Source organism: Eschrichtius robustus, chromosome 4, assembly GCF_028021215.1.
Source record: "Eschrichtius robustus isolate mEscRob2 chromosome 4, mEscRob2.pri, whole genome shotgun sequence".
In the NCBI taxonomy this organism is placed as follows: domain Eukaryota; kingdom Metazoa; phylum Chordata; class Mammalia; order Artiodactyla; family Eschrichtiidae; genus Eschrichtius; species Eschrichtius robustus.
In genome coordinates this window covers 64,489,323-64,507,877 of record NC_090827.1, presented here as the reverse complement: position 1 = coordinate 64,507,877, position 18,555 = coordinate 64,489,323, and the positions used below count along the sequence as shown (strand labels likewise).

General features: G+C 36.4%; 1 protein-coding gene across 1 annotated transcript; it reads left to right on the top strand.

Annotated features, from left to right (window-relative positions):
* The first annotated feature begins 5,876 nt into the window (after nucleotides 1-5,876).
* AMBN (ameloblastin) lies at nucleotides 5,877-18,320 on the top strand. The gene is given in 12 exon segments (XM_068542173.1): nucleotides 5,877-5,891; nucleotides 7,165-7,233; nucleotides 9,931-9,981; nucleotides 11,271-11,318; nucleotides 11,810-11,920; nucleotides 13,549-13,785; nucleotides 14,700-14,738; nucleotides 15,003-15,062; nucleotides 15,155-15,199; nucleotides 15,611-15,655; nucleotides 17,489-17,684; nucleotides 17,687-18,320. Coding segments are annotated over 12 exon segments (1,263 nt in total). The 3' UTR covers nucleotides 18,034-18,320.
* Nucleotides 18,321-18,555: the final 235 nt, after the last annotated feature.

Here is an 18,555-nt window from a genome sequence, read left to right as displayed (position 1 = left end):
ACTTAACAAGAGTCATAAAAGAATGCATACTTTTAACTAGGAATCCTATTCTGGTAAATTATACTAAGAAAATAATTAAAATATAAATTTTTAAAATATTTACTAATTAAAATATTTATGGTGAAAAATTAGAAACAATTAAAAGTCAAAAAGTAGGAGTCTTGGGACTTCCCTGGTGCAGAGTGGTTAAGAATCCGCCTGCCAGTGCAGGGGACACGGGTTCGAGCCCTGGTCCGGGAAGATCCCACATGCCACAGAGCAACTAAGCCCGATGCCACAACTACTGAAGTCCATGCACCTAGAGCCCGTGCTCCGCAACAAGAGAAGCCACCACAATGAGAAGCCCGCACACCGCAAAGAAGAGTAGCCCCGGCTCACCGCAACTAGAGAAAGCCCGTGTGTAGCAACGAAGACCCAACGCAGCCAAAAATAAATAAATAAATAAATACATTAAAAAAAAAAAAAGTAGGAGTCTTAAGCACCAATTTGAGAAGCTATTACCCAAGCAACTTAAAATACAATATTTATCCCTATACCTACATATTAATATAGAGCATAAAGCCCAATACAAAATTATACTTACACTACAATCATAACTATGATAAATATGAATTTAACATGAATAAGTACTGTAAGAGAAAAAAATAAAAACAGTTGGTAAGGTAGTAAAATCCTGCCTAATTTGTTTCCCTTTTTTATTTATACAATCATTATCATAATCACCTTATTTTTCTGGTTATTGTTCTTAATGATGAAACAAACAGAATCCAACAAAAATACTCCTTTCTAATATTTTCTGCAGTTTTCAAAGCAACTTTGACTATTAGCAAGCAAAAATAAGTCAAATTTGACTCCTATGCTGTAGAACTATATGGTAATAATGTATCAATAGATTTCACAAAAATTTATTATCCAAATTTTGTAAGAATTAAAAATCAGTTATAAACAGTAGCCTAAACCAGCATGACAATGAGCCTTATAAAACACTAAGCACCAGCAATCAATATGGGTGGCCTAGCAGTCAGGAGCATGGTCTTTGGAGATTGACTCCAGTTATGCTACTTATTAACTCTGAAGGACAGAGTACCTTTTCTAAAGCCCAGTTTTCACAGTACTTATCTCATGAGGTGATTCATGAAGATGATTTAAGATAAGGAATATAAAGCACAGCGTCTAGTGCACGGTAAGTGGTGGTTGATAAAAATAAGCTATTAATATAATAATTTTTTATTTTTTTAACTTTTTATTTTACATTGGAGCATAGTTGATTAACAATGTTGTGTTAGTTTGGGGTGTACAGCAAAGTGATTCAGTTATACATATACATGTACCTATTCTTTTTCAAATTCTTTTCCCATTTATTTTGTTATATAATATTGAGCAGAATTCCCTGTGCTATACAGTAGGTCCTTGTCGGCCATCCATTCTACATATAGCAGTGTGTACATGTAAAATAAGTTATTAATATTATATACTGTAGAGTTTAGTGTAAGATCCATGAACTCTTTATTATTGCTTTTATTATTCAACATACAAAATCAGCTTTAAAAATTGGCCTTCCCTGACGTGATAATACCCTCTGCCCTTGTTTCTTTCCACTAAAGCCTAATGCCTGACACTCCATCAGATTCTTTCCCTGGAACACTTAATACTTGTCAGTTCACTCAGTCACCAGCTATTGACTGAGCATCTTGTCAAAGCTTATCCTTCTTTCAAGGCTCAGCATGAATCTATTCTCCTCATACCTGACCCCAAAGTCCCAAAGTATTTCTCCAACCTCAAAAATTTTATAGCAATCTTCTACAGCAGAGTTTCCCAACCTCACCACTGTTGACATTTGGGGCTTGATAATTTTTTTGGTCAGGCGGAGGGGCCTATGCTGTGCATTGTAGGATATTTAGCAGCATCTCTGGCCTCTACTCACTAGATGCCAATAGCAAATCCCTCCTTCCCCATTCCCTGCTACAAATTGTGACAACCAAAAATATCCCCTGACCCCCTAGACATTTCCCTGAGGGGTAAAATCATCCCTGACTGAGAATCACTGTTCTGTAGCATTCTTATTTTAGCAGCTAATCCATGTGGGGTTATGCTTTTTGATATTATGTATGCTTTTTAACTAAATTATTGTTGGTTTGTTATATGTTTTATTAACTATTTTTGTGTATCTCTCTTCTTTGATTAAATAGCTGATAAATTCCTTACAGACAGGTGTATTGTGTTGTACTTCTCTGTATTTGAAATGACTGGTCCATGTCATCTGCCATGGATGATTGATTCATTTTGGCATAGTGCATAAGAAGCAAGTGTCCACATTCTGGTTCCACCACTTATTTGATTGTCACTTCGGGCAATTCATCTCTCTATAGATCAGTTTCATCATGTATAGAAAGGGGAAAATAGTATCTTCTTCATAAAGTTCTTATGAGAATTAAATAAATTAATACATGTAAAACTCTAAAATAATGCCTTCTCATGGTAAATACTATCCAAATATTACATATTATAATGTGCATAGAACCAAAAGATGCAACATAGTAGAATGGATGATTTCTGTTCTCACAGGAATGTTTTATATGGTTGAAAAGACATGAAAACCATACCCAAAATTTAGAGGACCACATGCAAAGTAAAACGTGAAATGTCTACAACAAACAAACTGTCACCATGTAGTGTACGAACAACTGACAAGTGACGGACAATTATTTGGAATTCAGGGAAGAGAAAATCACAGAGGAATGGAATGGTGGGGAAAGGAGTCACAGAAGAGGTAAAACTTGAGTAGAACTTTAAAAACAAGTTGTGAAGAGATGAGAAAAGAGTCTTGGCAGAGAGGAAGTTTCATCCAAAACCCAGGAAGAGAAAAACCAGGGCATAACTGGAGAGAATGACTAAATAATTCTGGCTAGAGCAGAAGGTTGAAAGGACAATGTGTAAAAACAAAGCAAAAATCAAAGTTCATATTTTGTCACATGGAATCAACATAGAAAATCATTTCTATACATTTTAGTTAGTTGTTACAGTTCCCACTGGTGGCTGGAGCAGCCACACCAAGGCCCACAGTTCAATATGAAGCATATTTTCAGCATATATGTTTCTTTACTTCAAGAAGAAGAATAACTCATGGTCGTTGAACATTTTCTTCATATCAGAGAGCATGCTGAGCACTATATTCTATTTTAGTATTCTGTTCAGTATTCTATTTAAATTAAATGAAATTAATGCTGTCCTATGGTAGACCACACTTCACAGATGAAATTACTATATGAAAATATTATATATATTCGAGTTGAGTAGCTCACCCAATGTCGCATGATCAATGTGACAGAGGGGATTTAAACAGCTGTGCTCTCAGCTACTATAATTACTAACATCGTCCACAGGGTCTTCTTTCTCCAGATTTTTCTTTATAACTTTTTCTGTGGCATGTGTCCCCTCAGGTGTTCAGATTTTCTGTTATTCTGAGGTTTTTTATTTTTGCTGGAAACGGAGTTTTTTAAATTGGGACTCTGGTTGTTCTTTATATAGGTACAGTCTTGACCAACATTACATACTTTCCATCAGCTGCAGTTACTTCCTTAACACCTATAGTCACTCTCAGAAATGCATTCATATACTCATAATAATTTCCAGATTTTTTGTAATTAAAACATTTTCCATAGCATATATTAGGAATATTTACTAACTTTCCCAGTAACATAAGCCAAAAATAAAAAACTGTACTGGATACAAAATGAGACTAACTTCAACTGATTACAACAACATTATTATTATACCCATGTGTCTCACATAAAGTGGGAGATATGATTGGAAGGTGAACTAAAATGTTAATTTGACTGTCTAGTTACAGAGGGTGGATTTTACATTATAGCCTTAGGGATCCTTAAAAGGTTTTTGAGTGGGGCAGTGAAATGCTGAAACCAATATTTTAGGAAGATAAATTTGGTGTTGGTATGCAGGAAACCGAAGGAAAAAGAAACTAATGGGCAAACATCTAGAAGACAATAAAACCCCAGGACTGAGTATGAAGGACGTTTAAAAAAGGTAAAAGCAACATTACTTATCATGTATTGGATATTTGGCTTAAGAGTAAGGCAGAACATGTGAGTGCTACCAAAATTATGATCATGCTCATAAACCATAAAAGACACGTACACACACACACCCATTTCCCTGTTTAGCTGTCAACTAGGAAGCTTAATCCCATAGATTCAGCATCAACTTCCATGCAGAGGAAATGCCTTCCATCAGGTCCCTCCTCTACATCCTTGGAGCTCATGGACCTAACCACCAAAACTCCTCCTATAACACACAAACACACACAATGTCTTCGTGGTCACATGTTCCATGTAGTTTCTCCTACACAAGGACAATCAACCTATTTATTGAGCACCCACTATATGGCAGCTGTTGTATCTTGATCATTTCACCAAATCTTCAAAACAAGCCTATGGTAGGTGGTAAATGATTATTCTTATATTACAGAGGAAGAAAGTGGAGCTCAGAGAGATTAAGGGACTTGATCAAGCACCACAGCTGGAGTAAAGAGAGCGAGAGAGAGAAGAGAGACCAAAAATAATACTTTTCAATAACATTTTGTTATTTACAAAACATATTCACAATCTTTATTTCTTTGCCCCCTAAAATAATTCTCTTATCAATGGGAAATGGAGTTTTTCAGGGACAGCTTCTTAGATAACATTATTTGAAGTTGTTAGGCCTAACTTAGGTATGAAGAAATCTTTCTCCTAAAATACCAGCTTCCTCAATGTTCCCTGTAATTTGCAAGATCTCTACTTCCCTAAGGAGTATACTTACTCATCCCTTCTCAAGAAACTAATCTTAAATGCTTATCCCTACCACGTCTGAAATCATACCTTTGGAAAGACAAAGAGGGGCAGAGAAATAACAAAAGCAGCTAAAGTTCAATCCATATCTAAGACATTCTTATTTGTTCACAGAGAAAACTCCATTCATGTTGATGTTGGCCTTTTAAGTGACATGAATATGACTTACTAACCTGGCTTGATACTAAATGTCTGAAAATGGTTCTATCTAAAGAGTGAACTGAGAGTAGTGCCCGTGGACTTGATTGGTTCATGGAGAATGTCCTGATTTATGTCCCCCTCCCCCCAAAGAATATGCACTAAAAGTTTACCTGAGGTGATTATTTCAGAGGGTCCAACTGAAATTTCTTGCAAAAGTTTGGCTATCTCTAGTCTATAATCTTCAGATACAAAAATATCTAGGAAATTCTGAGGAAAAAATCATAACATATTCATTATCCATCTAATATTTTCATCCTCTCTTCTAAGCCCAGAAAGTTATTTTAGTGTTTCCTTCTAGATTGTGTGTATGTTGGGAGAAGGGAGGAGAGTTACTTTTACCACAACAAACATGAAAGTGAAAATCCTGAGAATACTAGCACTGGGTCACTAACTTTACCTGAAGATAAAAACCTGCACAAAACAGATAAGGGTTTATTTTGCCCCTATTTTACATATATTTCCCCCCGCTCACCAAAACCATTGTCTTCAGAGTTTATGTTCATTATTCCTTCAGTGTCTTCTCTGCAATCGAGTTCTCTGAATAAATACAGGGGTTGAGTTACAATTAAAAATAATGAGACTCTACTGGGCCAATGTCCTTGCATGAAATAAAAGGGTGTGGGCTAATTGCAGGAGCAGAGTTGTTGTGTTTTTTTCCCCCCATTTAGCTTCACTTTGATTGGTGGATTGGCACTTTAAATAAAGGTTTCAGGTCTTCCCTGAATGAGGGATACAGAGTGAGTCCCAGGTACAGTCCAGAAAAAAATTTTAATCTTCTTTTCTTAGAACTATCTTGGTTGGCATCACCAGGCCCTGAGAGCACAGTGCATGCCAGCATTGAAGGTAAAATGTGATTTTATGATTTCCATGTGATTCCTGTAAGTTCTTTTTTCCTATCTCCAGGCAGCTTTTATAAAGAGGATTTATCTTCACTTGTCACCAGAAGCTGAATAATAGCTTACTGTGAACCATTATTAGCGTGTTCCAGAGGAGACCTGCCTAATACCCTTTCAGCTAAGGAAAAAAAGACTTACCTACAGACTTTTTTTCCTATTTGTGATTGTTAGTGACAGTACCTAATTTGGAAAAGTATTAGAAGTTGAGCAAATCTCTTGACTAGTCAGATTTCTGTTCATGTGAGAGTAAAGTGCCTTCTGGACTTATAGAATAAACTGAAGAGATAATTCATTTTAGAAAGAGGAAAACTCAATTTTGAGACATATTTTCCACTAATACTAAAGGAAATTAAAATATTTCGTTAATTTTTTTAAATAAATTTATTTATTTATTTGGCTGCATTGGGTCTTCGTTGCTGAGTGTGGGCTTTTCTCTAGTTGCAGCGAGCGGGGGCTACTCTTTGTTGCGGGGTGCGGGCTTCTCATTGCTGTGGCTTCTCCTGTTGCAGAGCACAGGCTCTAGCCACGCAGGCTTCAGTAGTTGTGGCACGAGGGCTCAGCAGTTGTGGCTCGCGGGTTTAGTTGCTCCGCGGCATGTGGGATCTTCCCGGACCAGGACTCAAACCCATGTCCCCTGAACTGGCAGGTGGATTCTTAACCACTGCGTCACCAGGGAAGTCCCTAATTTTTATTTTTAAAGATAATTATTGGCATGGTTTCCTGGCTAACCTAAACATAGAATGGTATACCCTTTATACCTGCACATGAACACATTTCTGTTATGAAATGACTGTTGGTTGTATTACATTTAAAATGCATTTCAAAATTTATTCTGGAGGGAAACAAAGTAAAAAATCCTGTGAATCATACTTAATAGACCAACATTTCACATAGTGGAAGGGCTTTTTTAATTCATAATTTATTTTATGAAATGAAATGAAATATTCATGGAAGTGTTCCCACATGTTCATCTAGGTGGTAGCTCTGTAAAAAAAAAAAAAAGTACTTAGAAATTTTTTAATTGCTTGTCAATTAATTCCAAAATCTAATAAATAAAAATCAGTTGTTTGGCAACATTTATCTGTTTTGGTTTTCTTTGTTTTGTTTTGTTTTGAACCTAGTCGTTTTGGAAGAGCAAAGAGCTCATGGAAATATTGTCTTTTAGCCATTCTGAAATAAAAATTCATCCGATTTGATTCTCCAATCCAAATCTGTTTCAGATCCCACTTTTCAAAATGAAGGACATGATACTGATCCTTTGCCTCCTGAAAATGAGTTCTGCAGTGCCGGTAAGTCAGTCTTCTAGAGGGTACCCTAGTAGAGACATTGCCAGACACCAAACAACACTGAAGGAAATGGCTGAGTGTCCGTAATTGGACTCATTGGGATTAATCCAGTGGTATCTTCCTACTGAGTCAAAAGTCAGGTGCCCAGATGTCAGCCCTTATAATCCAAAAGCAGTAAGCCAAATATAAAATTTTCTTATTCAAAAAGATATTTTAAATATTCCAAAGACAACTTCTACATCTTATTCCATTCACTCAAAAGATGTATGTGGTCTCCAACAATGTCACAGCACAAATTTATTATCAATTACCTGCTACCATTATGAAATCGAAATGGAAAGAGGAAATTTCTCCAAAAAAGTAAAGTACGTTTTCGTCTTCATTTTTAAAAGAACAGCATTAGCCAAATTACTATGGTTACAAAACTGAGCTAAGTAATTCCATTTGAAGCTAGTAATTAACCAACAAATTTGCCTTATAGGGAGATACTGTGTGACTAAGCGCTGAAGTTTCTTAAATTAAAACACGCCATGCAATGGGCTACTTGTATGTTACAGTCCTGCACCTGGTACGTTCTATCATATATTGAGATGATTTCATATGAATACAATCCTTTGAGCACTGAACTACTCCAGCCAATATCATGTGATTCTGTTTACACGAAGACATTATTCAGCTGTTTCATGCATTTGACAAATATTGACCAAGCACCTGCAGTGTATCCAGCAATGTGCTGGCATTGGAGATGTGAAATTAAATGTGACGTGGTCTCTTGTCTTGAGGAGCTCATAGGTGGCCTTAAATGAACTTTAAATATTTAAGTTCCTTGAGACAAAGGAGTAGCCATTTGAGCTTCTTAAAGTTAAAATATTTCGAAAAAGGGGGATGAAAACTGACTACTAGGATGAAAACCTCCATTCTACAGATAAAAAGAGTTTCTTTTACATTACTCAACATGAATTTTAAATGAAAGAAAAATTAAAGCTGCCACCTTAGCTTACCTTTGTATGATACTGACATTGGGGTCACCTCAGCCATCCACCATCAGTCTAGCACCTTAACACTCTTGGAACTTACAATGGTCCACACCTGTGTCAGTCATGTCCACTCTGATCAAGAGGAGAATGGCTTAAGATTGCCAACTGCCAAATCAGATGTTCTCCTCCTTTTACTTCCTCCTGGGAAAGATATCCTCTGTCTATCTACATTCATGTAAATATTGCTCATTAATTCATGACTTGGATCAAACAGAAGCAAAGTATACTTTGTCCTGTAGTTGAATCTATCCCAGTTACCTTATTTTTGTACTGGCTAATAGGAGGAAAGAAGGCTCTACTCTCACATCCCCTCAAATTCCGAACAATTTTCTCACCACACACATACACATATCACTCTTTTTGTCTACAAAGGTAACCTCTTTCTCTACTTGGAGTATTTTCTACACATTTATAACTCCTTCCCTTCTATCCACTTGCAAAACTGAATTATTTGAAGAAATTTGCACCATGACCCAGAAGGTGGGGTTTTACCTGTATAAAAATGTAGGACGTGGAGACAAATAACATATGCTCAGAAAAATATTCCTGAACATCCTCACAAAGGAAAAATAATCCCAATACATTTCGTGGCGACTCCAAAAATACCTGTGGTTTAAGTGAAGGAAGTAAGGCATTAAAACCCCTTGACCCGAGATGTAAGAATATCCAAAGAACCAAAACCCCTCAAAATCCAATTTACTCTAATTGTTACTCTTCTCTTCCATTCTCTGGATTTTTTCCCCACTTGTATTCATGCATATTAATACGGATTGGCTTAGAAAGGAAAATATCTTACAGTTTAAAAACCTAGCTGTAAATATAGCTATTTTTTTTAACAACTTTTAAATGAACACAGTAAGTATAATAGTACTTGGTACTAGAGTACCTTTTATTTCAGAAAAAATGCCTTTGATATGATCCCAAAAATATAAACATAGATCAACAGGTTTATACATAAAATAATCTTTCACAATAAAAATAAAAACAAAAAAAGAAGAAAAAAAATTTTTAAATAATAATCTTTCACTAAAGATGATGGAGGATTTGTTGAAGCCCTTTGAATGGGAGGCAAGTTAGGTTTTACACATGGTTTTGCCGAATGCCATGATCCCACACCACGTTCCACAAACCAGGTATGCAGATTTGTCAAACACACAAGAAAACTGAGTTCGAGTTTGTTCCCTTTGCTTTTCTATGTGATAATATTTAAGTTGAGTTATTAGTTTTCTATTTTCTTTTACTTCTCATCTGTTTTCAACGTAACTTTCAAACTAAGTCAAATTTTGCTTTTAAAGCAATATAGCATTAAGATGTAGAAAAAGGGTAGATGATTCATGTGGGAGCAAAATTATTAAATATTAGGAATTCCCTGGTGGTCCAGTGGTTAGGATTCCATGCTTTCACTGCCAAGGTCCTGGCTTCAGTCCCTGGTCAGGGAACTAGGATCCCACAAGCCGTGCAGTGCAGCCAAAAAAAAAATGTTTAATATTATGTTAATACTCCAAACAATTTAAGTTCTTCTTCATTCTACCTAAAAGCTCAAGTCATTTGGGTAATAAACCAATATTAGCTGGCCCTTATGTATAGGTGTGGCTTTCTATATTCAGTGTGTAAGGAAGTTTCTCATCAAAGAAAATTCAAAATTATTCTTATTTCCATTTAGGTGTTTCCTCAGCAACCTGGGACACCAGGCATGGCTAGTTTGAGCCTTGAGGTATGTATTGTCAGAGTATTTACATATAATCTTTACATTGGTATGTTCTTGATAAGAGAGAAATACATGGGCTGTTTCTCAGTTTTCCTGGCCAGAAGTCAGTGGCTGTCCTCCTGCGCAGTTCTAGAGAAGTTTATGACATTTATTAGAGCCTCATCTTATAATTTTACTGCAATTTTAAATTTTCAGTTGTTTTGGTCTTTAGAACATCATCTGTGTGTGATCAAAGCAATACTAATATTTAATACCTAATACATATTATATATACATTAATTGAACACATTATTCTGAAATCACAAATGGCTTATACTTAGTTCCTTCTCCGTATAGCATATGATAAAGTTCCCATGAGGAAAGTTTATCTTATAAAATGTAATTGTTTATGAGGACTGTAAATAGCATTAACACTGTACTATAGTGCCTCCTGCATAGCCTCTGTTTGTCTTATTGCAGTTCTTATACCTAACATATACTCTGTCTAGAAAATCCCAGCAAAATAGAAATGTTTCAGATATCAGTAAAAAATATAAACAGTTATGAATAGAAAAATATTTATGAGATTACAAATTTTTTACAAGGCCTTGCAAAATTTATTTATATCATGACAGTCTGAGGGCAATCGATACTTTGTGCTAGAAGCTTATTTCACAATGAAGCTAATTTCACTGAGTTTCTTTTTTTCTTACTTTCTAGCTTAAACTCAACTCAAAGCACTCTAAACCTCTTCCCAGGAAAAATGAAATTGACTTTCGTTTGAATTGGCAGCATTCTTGACCATCTATCTAGATACTTACCATTTTCCCCAGTGTTTTTTATATTTATTATTTTGAGAACTTTTATTTGGGAAGGAGGTAGGGTTGTTTTGTTTTAATTTGTTTGGTTTGTTTGCCTGTTTTTTCAAATTCCTCTTCGGGCTGGATTTGTAAAAGGCAAAGTAAGTTAAATGGGGGAAAAAAGAGTCAATGAGACAATGTCCTCGTGATTATATTTATATTTCAATTCAAGGAGCTATTTTCCCATGTTTCAATATGACCTCCACTTAAATGATATTTTTTCTCTTTTAATTAATGATGAAAAGCAAGCTCACTATTTTAATAGCAATGATAACAACAATGGCAGAACCACATTTAACATTTCCACTTTTTAGTGATGATTTGTGTCTCTTATGTTATTCAAATTGACCCACCCCAAACTTTGTACTAATACTACCATATGTTGAAAATCAATTGTGTCATACACAAAAAGAACATATGTGACAAACACTAACCCACTTTTTTTTTTCTTGATAGACAATGAGACAGTTGGGAAGTTTGCAGGGATTAAACATGCTTTCTCAGGTAACCTAATTTTCAAATAATTCTTATTGCAAATATTCATGGTGTTGGTGGTAGTGATATTAGCAGCAGCACTGTAATTCATAAAATTTGTTTATGAATAAACAATATCCTAAATACTGAAAAAGCAAATGAGTAATTGAGATAACCTAAAACAAAATAAGGACCTAAGATGGGATGGTAGGAGAAAATAAAAATAATGTTGAATTTTCTTTAGTAAGAAAAAAATTCTTTTTTGTATTATTAATTTTATTATACAGCCCAAAATATGAATGCTTAAAAAAGCAAAATCTCAAAGCAGTTTATGGGAATATGTCAGACTGGCTCAGAATAAAAAGCAAGTCTATTGGAAGACTTAACCTAGCCACATTAAATTAACCAATAACACTCTTCTTTTTGCTATTTCTACACTTTTTGTGGATTTTTTAGAAAATGTAAACCAAGTTTAAGAAAACACTGAAATATAAGCATACTTTTTTTCTCCATGTCTTTAGTATTCAAGATTTGGCTTTGGGAAGTCATTTAATTCTTTGTGGATGCATGGTCTCCTCCCACCACATTCCTCTTTCCCATGGAGGAGACCAAGGAAACATGAAACTCAACAGGTAAGTTAATTGCATCAATGTGTCTGAAACTTCAAGCTTTAAAATATTCCCCTGCTTGCCTTCTCTAAGTTGTCATATAGTAACCACAGACAGGTAACAGTAATGAATAAAAAATTTTCCAAATAACAATAAATCAAAACCTATAACTGTTTTTAGTACTTAGGAAAATTTAAAATAAAATGGTCCAAATTTTCAACCCACTTGTATATTTACTTCAAGTAGGAAGATATGGCTTCTAAAATATAGAGACCTATGTTAAAGATATGAACAATAACAATAAATAAACTAGCCTGAAAATGAAAGCAGGCTATATCCTGGAAAATTCTGATTTTAGTCAAGATTCCTTAAATAATTACTAAAAGACACATTTAAAATGATGCCAAACATTCCTAGTTAAAACATCATAAACCCTAAGCAATTAATACTACATCAATCAGTTAATCATTATTTATTAGATGCCTAACAAATACATAAACCAAACGGTAGATTGGAAATGAAAGTAAAGGCGTTTAAGAATGACTCCAAAGCTTACAAAATTTCACATCTGATTAGGGGATAAGACAAGACAACATATTACAAGGTGCTAAGTTGTGAGGTATAAGTAATGAATGAGGTACAAGTAATGAAAGCCCAGGAGTTTAGAGATGGGCAATGGTTGAAGAGATGAAGCACAGCCAGATTGTTGTGAGACTTCTTTTTTGTTTGTTTTTTGTTTTGTTTTGTTTTAACATCTTTATTGGAGTATAATTGCTTTACAATGGTGTGTTAGTTTCTGCTTTATAACAAAGTGAATCAGCTATACATATACATATATCCCCATATCTCCTCCCTCTTGCGTCTCCCTCCCATCCTCCCTATCCCACCCCTCTAGGTGTGAGACTTCTAAGCCACTTTGAGGAGCTTGCAAACAATTTAAAAATAATAGGGAGCTGTTCACAACAGGTAATTTCAAAGAGGAGCAACAAAACATGGTTGTTTTAACAGGAACTTTTGATTCCAGATGGTTTTCCGTAACAAGCAGCATTACTCACCAAGCCACATTTAGTGGGACAGTAAATTATGTCAATGGTGATTCTTTCTCCACTTGATTGTTTCCAAAATGAACTCATGATATAAGAATTTGATTGGTATTTTATTTCATTACCCTTTCTCCTTTCATTAACTCAAAAAATATATTCTCTAACCTGTGCCAGTCACTTATTAGGACCTATGTTAAGTCCTGGGGCTATAAAGATAAATAAGACATATTATTCTCTGTCAGCTGACCAAGGGACAAAGCTTTATCACGAGTAATTGTAATCCAGTGAGAAAGTGTTAAAATAGAGATACATAGAGGCAGCTGTGGGAACCCAGAGGACGAAACGGCTCAGTCTACCCAGAAGTTCATATAGCTTTCCATCTTCACGCGCAGTGGTAGCCCCAAAGGAAGTAGGGGAGGTAAACACCTACCAGACTGCCCCCAAAAACACTGACTTTAAGTGAATCAGTGCTTCCTATGGAACACATCTTCAAGACAAGTCTCCTAGACTCTCTTCCAAGTAGAAAGTTCCCCAAGCCCTTTTGCTTTGTCAGACACCACGGTTCAGTGAGCCATCGCTTCCTGACGCTCCTTTCAAATTTCTCTGCAGTATGAATATTCTTTGCCTGTGCATCCCCCACCTCTCCCATCGCAGCCATCCCTGCAGCCTCCACAGCCAGGACAGAAACCTTTCCTCCAGCCCAGCACTGTAACCTCCGTCCAGAACACAGTCCAGAAGGGAATACCCCAGCCTCCGATTTACCCGGGGCATCCGCGCTTGCAGCAATCAGAGGGGCCAATGATTCAACAACAGGTGGCACCATCAGAAAAGCCACCGAAGACCGAGGTAATTCCTTTCTCTGAAGTCAGATCTGGATCGTCCATTAACTTAGTGAAAGAAAACCGATTTGCAGAGCACATTTAAATAATCAGAGCTTTGGGCATAATGCACAAAAATACAAATATGTTTTCAAGCAATTGACATATCTGGGAGTAGAATATAAATATCCATTCCTGCCCTTTGCCATCTGAGATGGGGCATGGATTCTAAAAGATCCTGTTCCTGTAAAATTGGTTTCTTAGTTACAAAAGATGAAAGCTTTCAGGGGAAATAGGACAGCCCAGAGAAGTCCAGGCTTCTTATCATCAGGCTCTTTTTTCAATGTTGGAAGGACTGAGAAGAGTGATTGACCCCTCAGCATTGCAAATAGTATTTTTGCATTATTATTTCTCTGTCTGGTAATCGAGAAGACAATCAAGCAAAAGTATCATGTAATAATATCGAGAAAAGAGCAATGGACAGAAAAGGAAGGTATCATGTAACTAGTATGCTGCAGGCATTTAACATCCCCACATATCATCCTGACTCCAATCCTATAAAGATAGATATTATCATCCTTTTTTAAAAAGACAGATTTTAAGAGGTTATAAAATTTTCCCAGTATTACACAAAAATTAAGTGGCACAGCCAGCATTCAAACCAATCTGGCATGCTCTGATTCCAAAATTCATTACTTTCTATTCTGCAAAACAAAGCAAACTCATGACAGACATGCCCCATCTCCCCTCTGTGCACTTGAGTCATGTCAGTAAAGGGCAACTGTAATCTCTTCGGTTGTACCCTCGGAGACAAAATGAAAGTAAAAACAAGGAAATTCATTCTAGATTGTTTTATCATAATCGTAAATAAGATAAGAACGTTTTCAGTTCACTTCGTCTATTCTAATTGTTCAGTAATTTTAATATTTATCTGTAATGCAGTTGCCAGGAATGGATTTTGCTGATCCACAAGATCCATCGGTAAGTACAAATCTCAGTAAGACACTTTCTTGGGAAATACATCTCTATACTTCAAGAAAGGAGAGTAAAAAATTTTAATTGCCCCATTTATCCATAAATATGAAATATAATGGGTTCCTTTGTTTGCTTAAGTATTAAATAGTTGTTTATCATAGTAATCCATCTGAAAATATGTTTCATATAACTCCTAGAAATGGCCGTAATGGGAGGTTTGCCTGTGTTATAGCAAATATGAATTGCTTAGTCTCTTTCTACCACTTAAAGATGTTTCCAATAGCCCGTTTGATATCTCAGGGACCAATGCCACAAAATAAACCACCTCCAGTAAGTTTTTTTAATACCACTTCTCTGTGATTTACTTAAAAGTTCTTCTCTTGGGAAATGCATTTTGTGATGATTATTGTATTTATATTTAGCTTTATCCAGGAATATTTTACATGTCCTACGGAGCAAATCAATTGGTAAGTCTTTATCCTATAAAAAGTATCATTTTAATTAAATGTTATCTTAAGAGATAATATTATAAAATCCAGGCCTCAAACAATAGATTCCATATTCTCTGAATGCCTAAGTCAGCAACTGAAATGGCAAGGAGGCACACTTCCTATTTGGATAATTCTGGCCAGGCATACAAACACACACACACACACACAGTGGCATTAAAGAAAAGGTAAATTTTCTATCTTAATTATCCAAATTGGCTACATTTATTTAATAATAACTCATCTCTCCACTTTACCCTGCCTCTGGACACAGCATTAATATTAAGGTTTAAGGAAAGACTAAATGACTTTTAACTTTGTCTTGAGTAGTTACAAAGATAATAGGAATCAGCTGGCTCATAATATGATGTTGTGTTTCTTTTTGAACAGAACGCTCCTGCCAGACTTGGCATCATGAGCTCAGAAGAAATGGCTGTGAGTAATGTCTTCAAAGTCTTCTTAAAATAGTGGCCAAGGGAGAACAGTCACAGATGACTGGCTGCAAGAGGTGTTGGCCCTGAATGTAGCTGAATATACAGCATGGGACTCAAGTTGTTCCACTCCAAAACCAAAAGCTTGATTCTGAAGCAGCATGCAAAGATTTCATCACATTTCCCATATAGTCATTTCTGAGTGATGACCATTCTTGCACATAGGATTTTGCCCCATTTCTTGAATATGAAAACAGGAGAAACCTCTCTTGAAAAGCCACCAATATTGAACAGCAAACGTTTTAAACCAAAAAAGATACACATGGCTCATGAAGTTCCCGTTACTTCTCAGACCACTTAACAACACCACTCAAACAACCACTCAAAACCACTCAAAACAACAAATTCAACAAAACTGCAAATCATTTAGACCTCAAAATTGAGAGATCAAAAAGAAAAAAAATTAACCAAGTTTAAAATTTGATTATTGTAAAGTTCAAAGTACATTAACAATGTAAGTCAAGTGTATTCTTATTCTCTTATCATTATCTATGCATATTACAACTTTAAAATTTGAGATCAATAGACTCACACAATTGAACTTTTTTCCCTCAGGAATTTCTACGTTACATCTGTTAGAGCACAAAGCAAAACAAAGTAAAACCGTACTGAATTAACAAATCATTATCAACTACGGATCCTATTGAGTTAATAAATACATGTAAACATGCCATCACTGAAAGAAAACTTGAATCTCAACATTATTGAGTGCCTTCTGTGAGTGAGACACATAAAAAGATCCTATGGAGGCAAGATAAATAAGATAAGATTCCTGATCTCAGAGAGTTCACAGTCTAGTCAGTGGAAAAAAATAGATACAGGGGCAGAAAATGTGAAAATCATGTGATAAGGGTAGCAGCCCAGGGGTTCACAGTGCCATCCCTGGAGGAGATGATAGGAAAATCTACAAGTGGAGAGCCAGGAGAAGATAAGAGGAAAAAGTACTGACTCTACATAACACCAGCGAAACGGGTTGAAAATTCAAGTGTGTTAATTATTATTTTAGAATTTTAATTAATTTATATTTTGCCTCATTCTTAAAAGATTTTCCTGTAGCTTATGAAAAACACAATAAACATAACCAAAAAATTGAAGATAGAATTTAAAATGAGGAAATGAGAATACAGATATGCAAGTTACAAAGCCCTGCACACTTGCTGTAAGAAGCCCAAGATTTGGTCCTGAAATTTTTCGCAACAAAGGAAAAAAGGACACATGGTCAGTTCTAGAATTTTAACTGTCCACAGGAAGAAAATATTTCTGTTTCTCCAGAGGGAGGGAGGGAGGGAAGAAGGAAGGAAGGAGAGAAGGAAGGAAAAAATTTTAAAGCAAAAGAAAAAAATATTACATGGGGCTTCATTCATTTTGAGGGATACTGAGAAATGATACTGACAATGTCCTCCAAAACTCTGCTCAACAAACTCAGGAATGCATCAGATTTTGTTTGTCTTATGATGGTATTGCCCTTTTCAACTGCTTATTGTTTTCTTAAAATGAAATTCAAACTACCTTTTGCCTGTAGACTTGGTTCTGCCCTACTTCCCTACTTCTTTCCCTCTTACCCTTCCGCAGGCATTCAAAGGGTCTTCATCTCCCTTTCAAAGAAGTGAGCGTCCCCACCCAGAAAAGTACAGAAGCCAATTTAGTGAGAAATGTGCTTACACAAAGCTGTCAGCCAATTCTCTGTTCCCTATCAGTTTTTTATGGTTTCTCAGTGAATCTGACTGGTATAATGACATCGTATAGTTAATAATACGTGATGAATGGTTTTTTCCAGGGAGGAAGAGGAGGCCCCATGACCTATGGAGCCATGTTCCCGGGATTTGGAGGCATGAGGCCCAGCCTTGGAGGGATGCCCCCCAATCCAGCCATGGGCGGGGACTTTACTCTGGAATTTGACTCCCCAGTCGCTGGAACCAAAGGCCCGGAGAAGGGAGAAGGAGGTGCACAACCCCCCCCTGTGCCGCAGGCCACCCAGCCCTTCCGGAAAACCCAGCTCTCCTTTCAGAGCTACCACCTGGTGCCCTCGGAGGGCTTCTTGCTAATCCTAAAGGCAATATCCCCAACCTAGCAAGAGGCCCTGCAGGGCAGAACAGGGGACCCCTCAGGGTCCCCCCAGCAGCCGCAGACCCACTGATGACCCCTGGATTAGCTGATGTTTATGAGACCTACGGTGCTGATGAGACCACAACTCTGGGTCTCTGGGAAGAAACCACCGTGGATTCCACAGTGACCCCTGACAGTCAGCACACATCGATGCCAGGAAACAAGGCCCAGCAGCCCCAGATTAAGCATGATTCATGGCATTTCCAAGAGCCCTGAGAGCCTTGAGATATCGGCTACTTTCTGTATGCACAAGCTCCCCAGCTTTGTCCCAATAGTCTATCTTTTTGCGAAAACACTTATTACCCTCTGCAGCAAAGGCATTAAAAGTGTTAAGCACATATTAATAAATATAAGTGGCTAGAAATAGTGTAGGTCCCCTTCTTGCTTTCATTCTCTTATTGAAATAAAATGTGTCGCCTGTCTCTGTGATTTAGAAATACTATTAATAACATCAGAGCAAGCCTAAGGGTCTCTGCCTTTGAAAATCACCATTTCTTAGCTGTCTTGACATTATAGAATTTCTCTTACTAGCATGACACTGTTATATCCAGGAAATGTGACACTGCTTTGGAAATTTTTCTCTAAGCAAAGGCACATATTCTTAGAATTATAAGTTATTTCATTTAAATGTTATTAAATGGGGATTGGTGGACAATCCCTGACTGGTATTACTGGGTTTGGTATACTGGATTTAAAATTCTCATTTGTAGAGTATTTTATTTAATCTAGTAAAAGCAT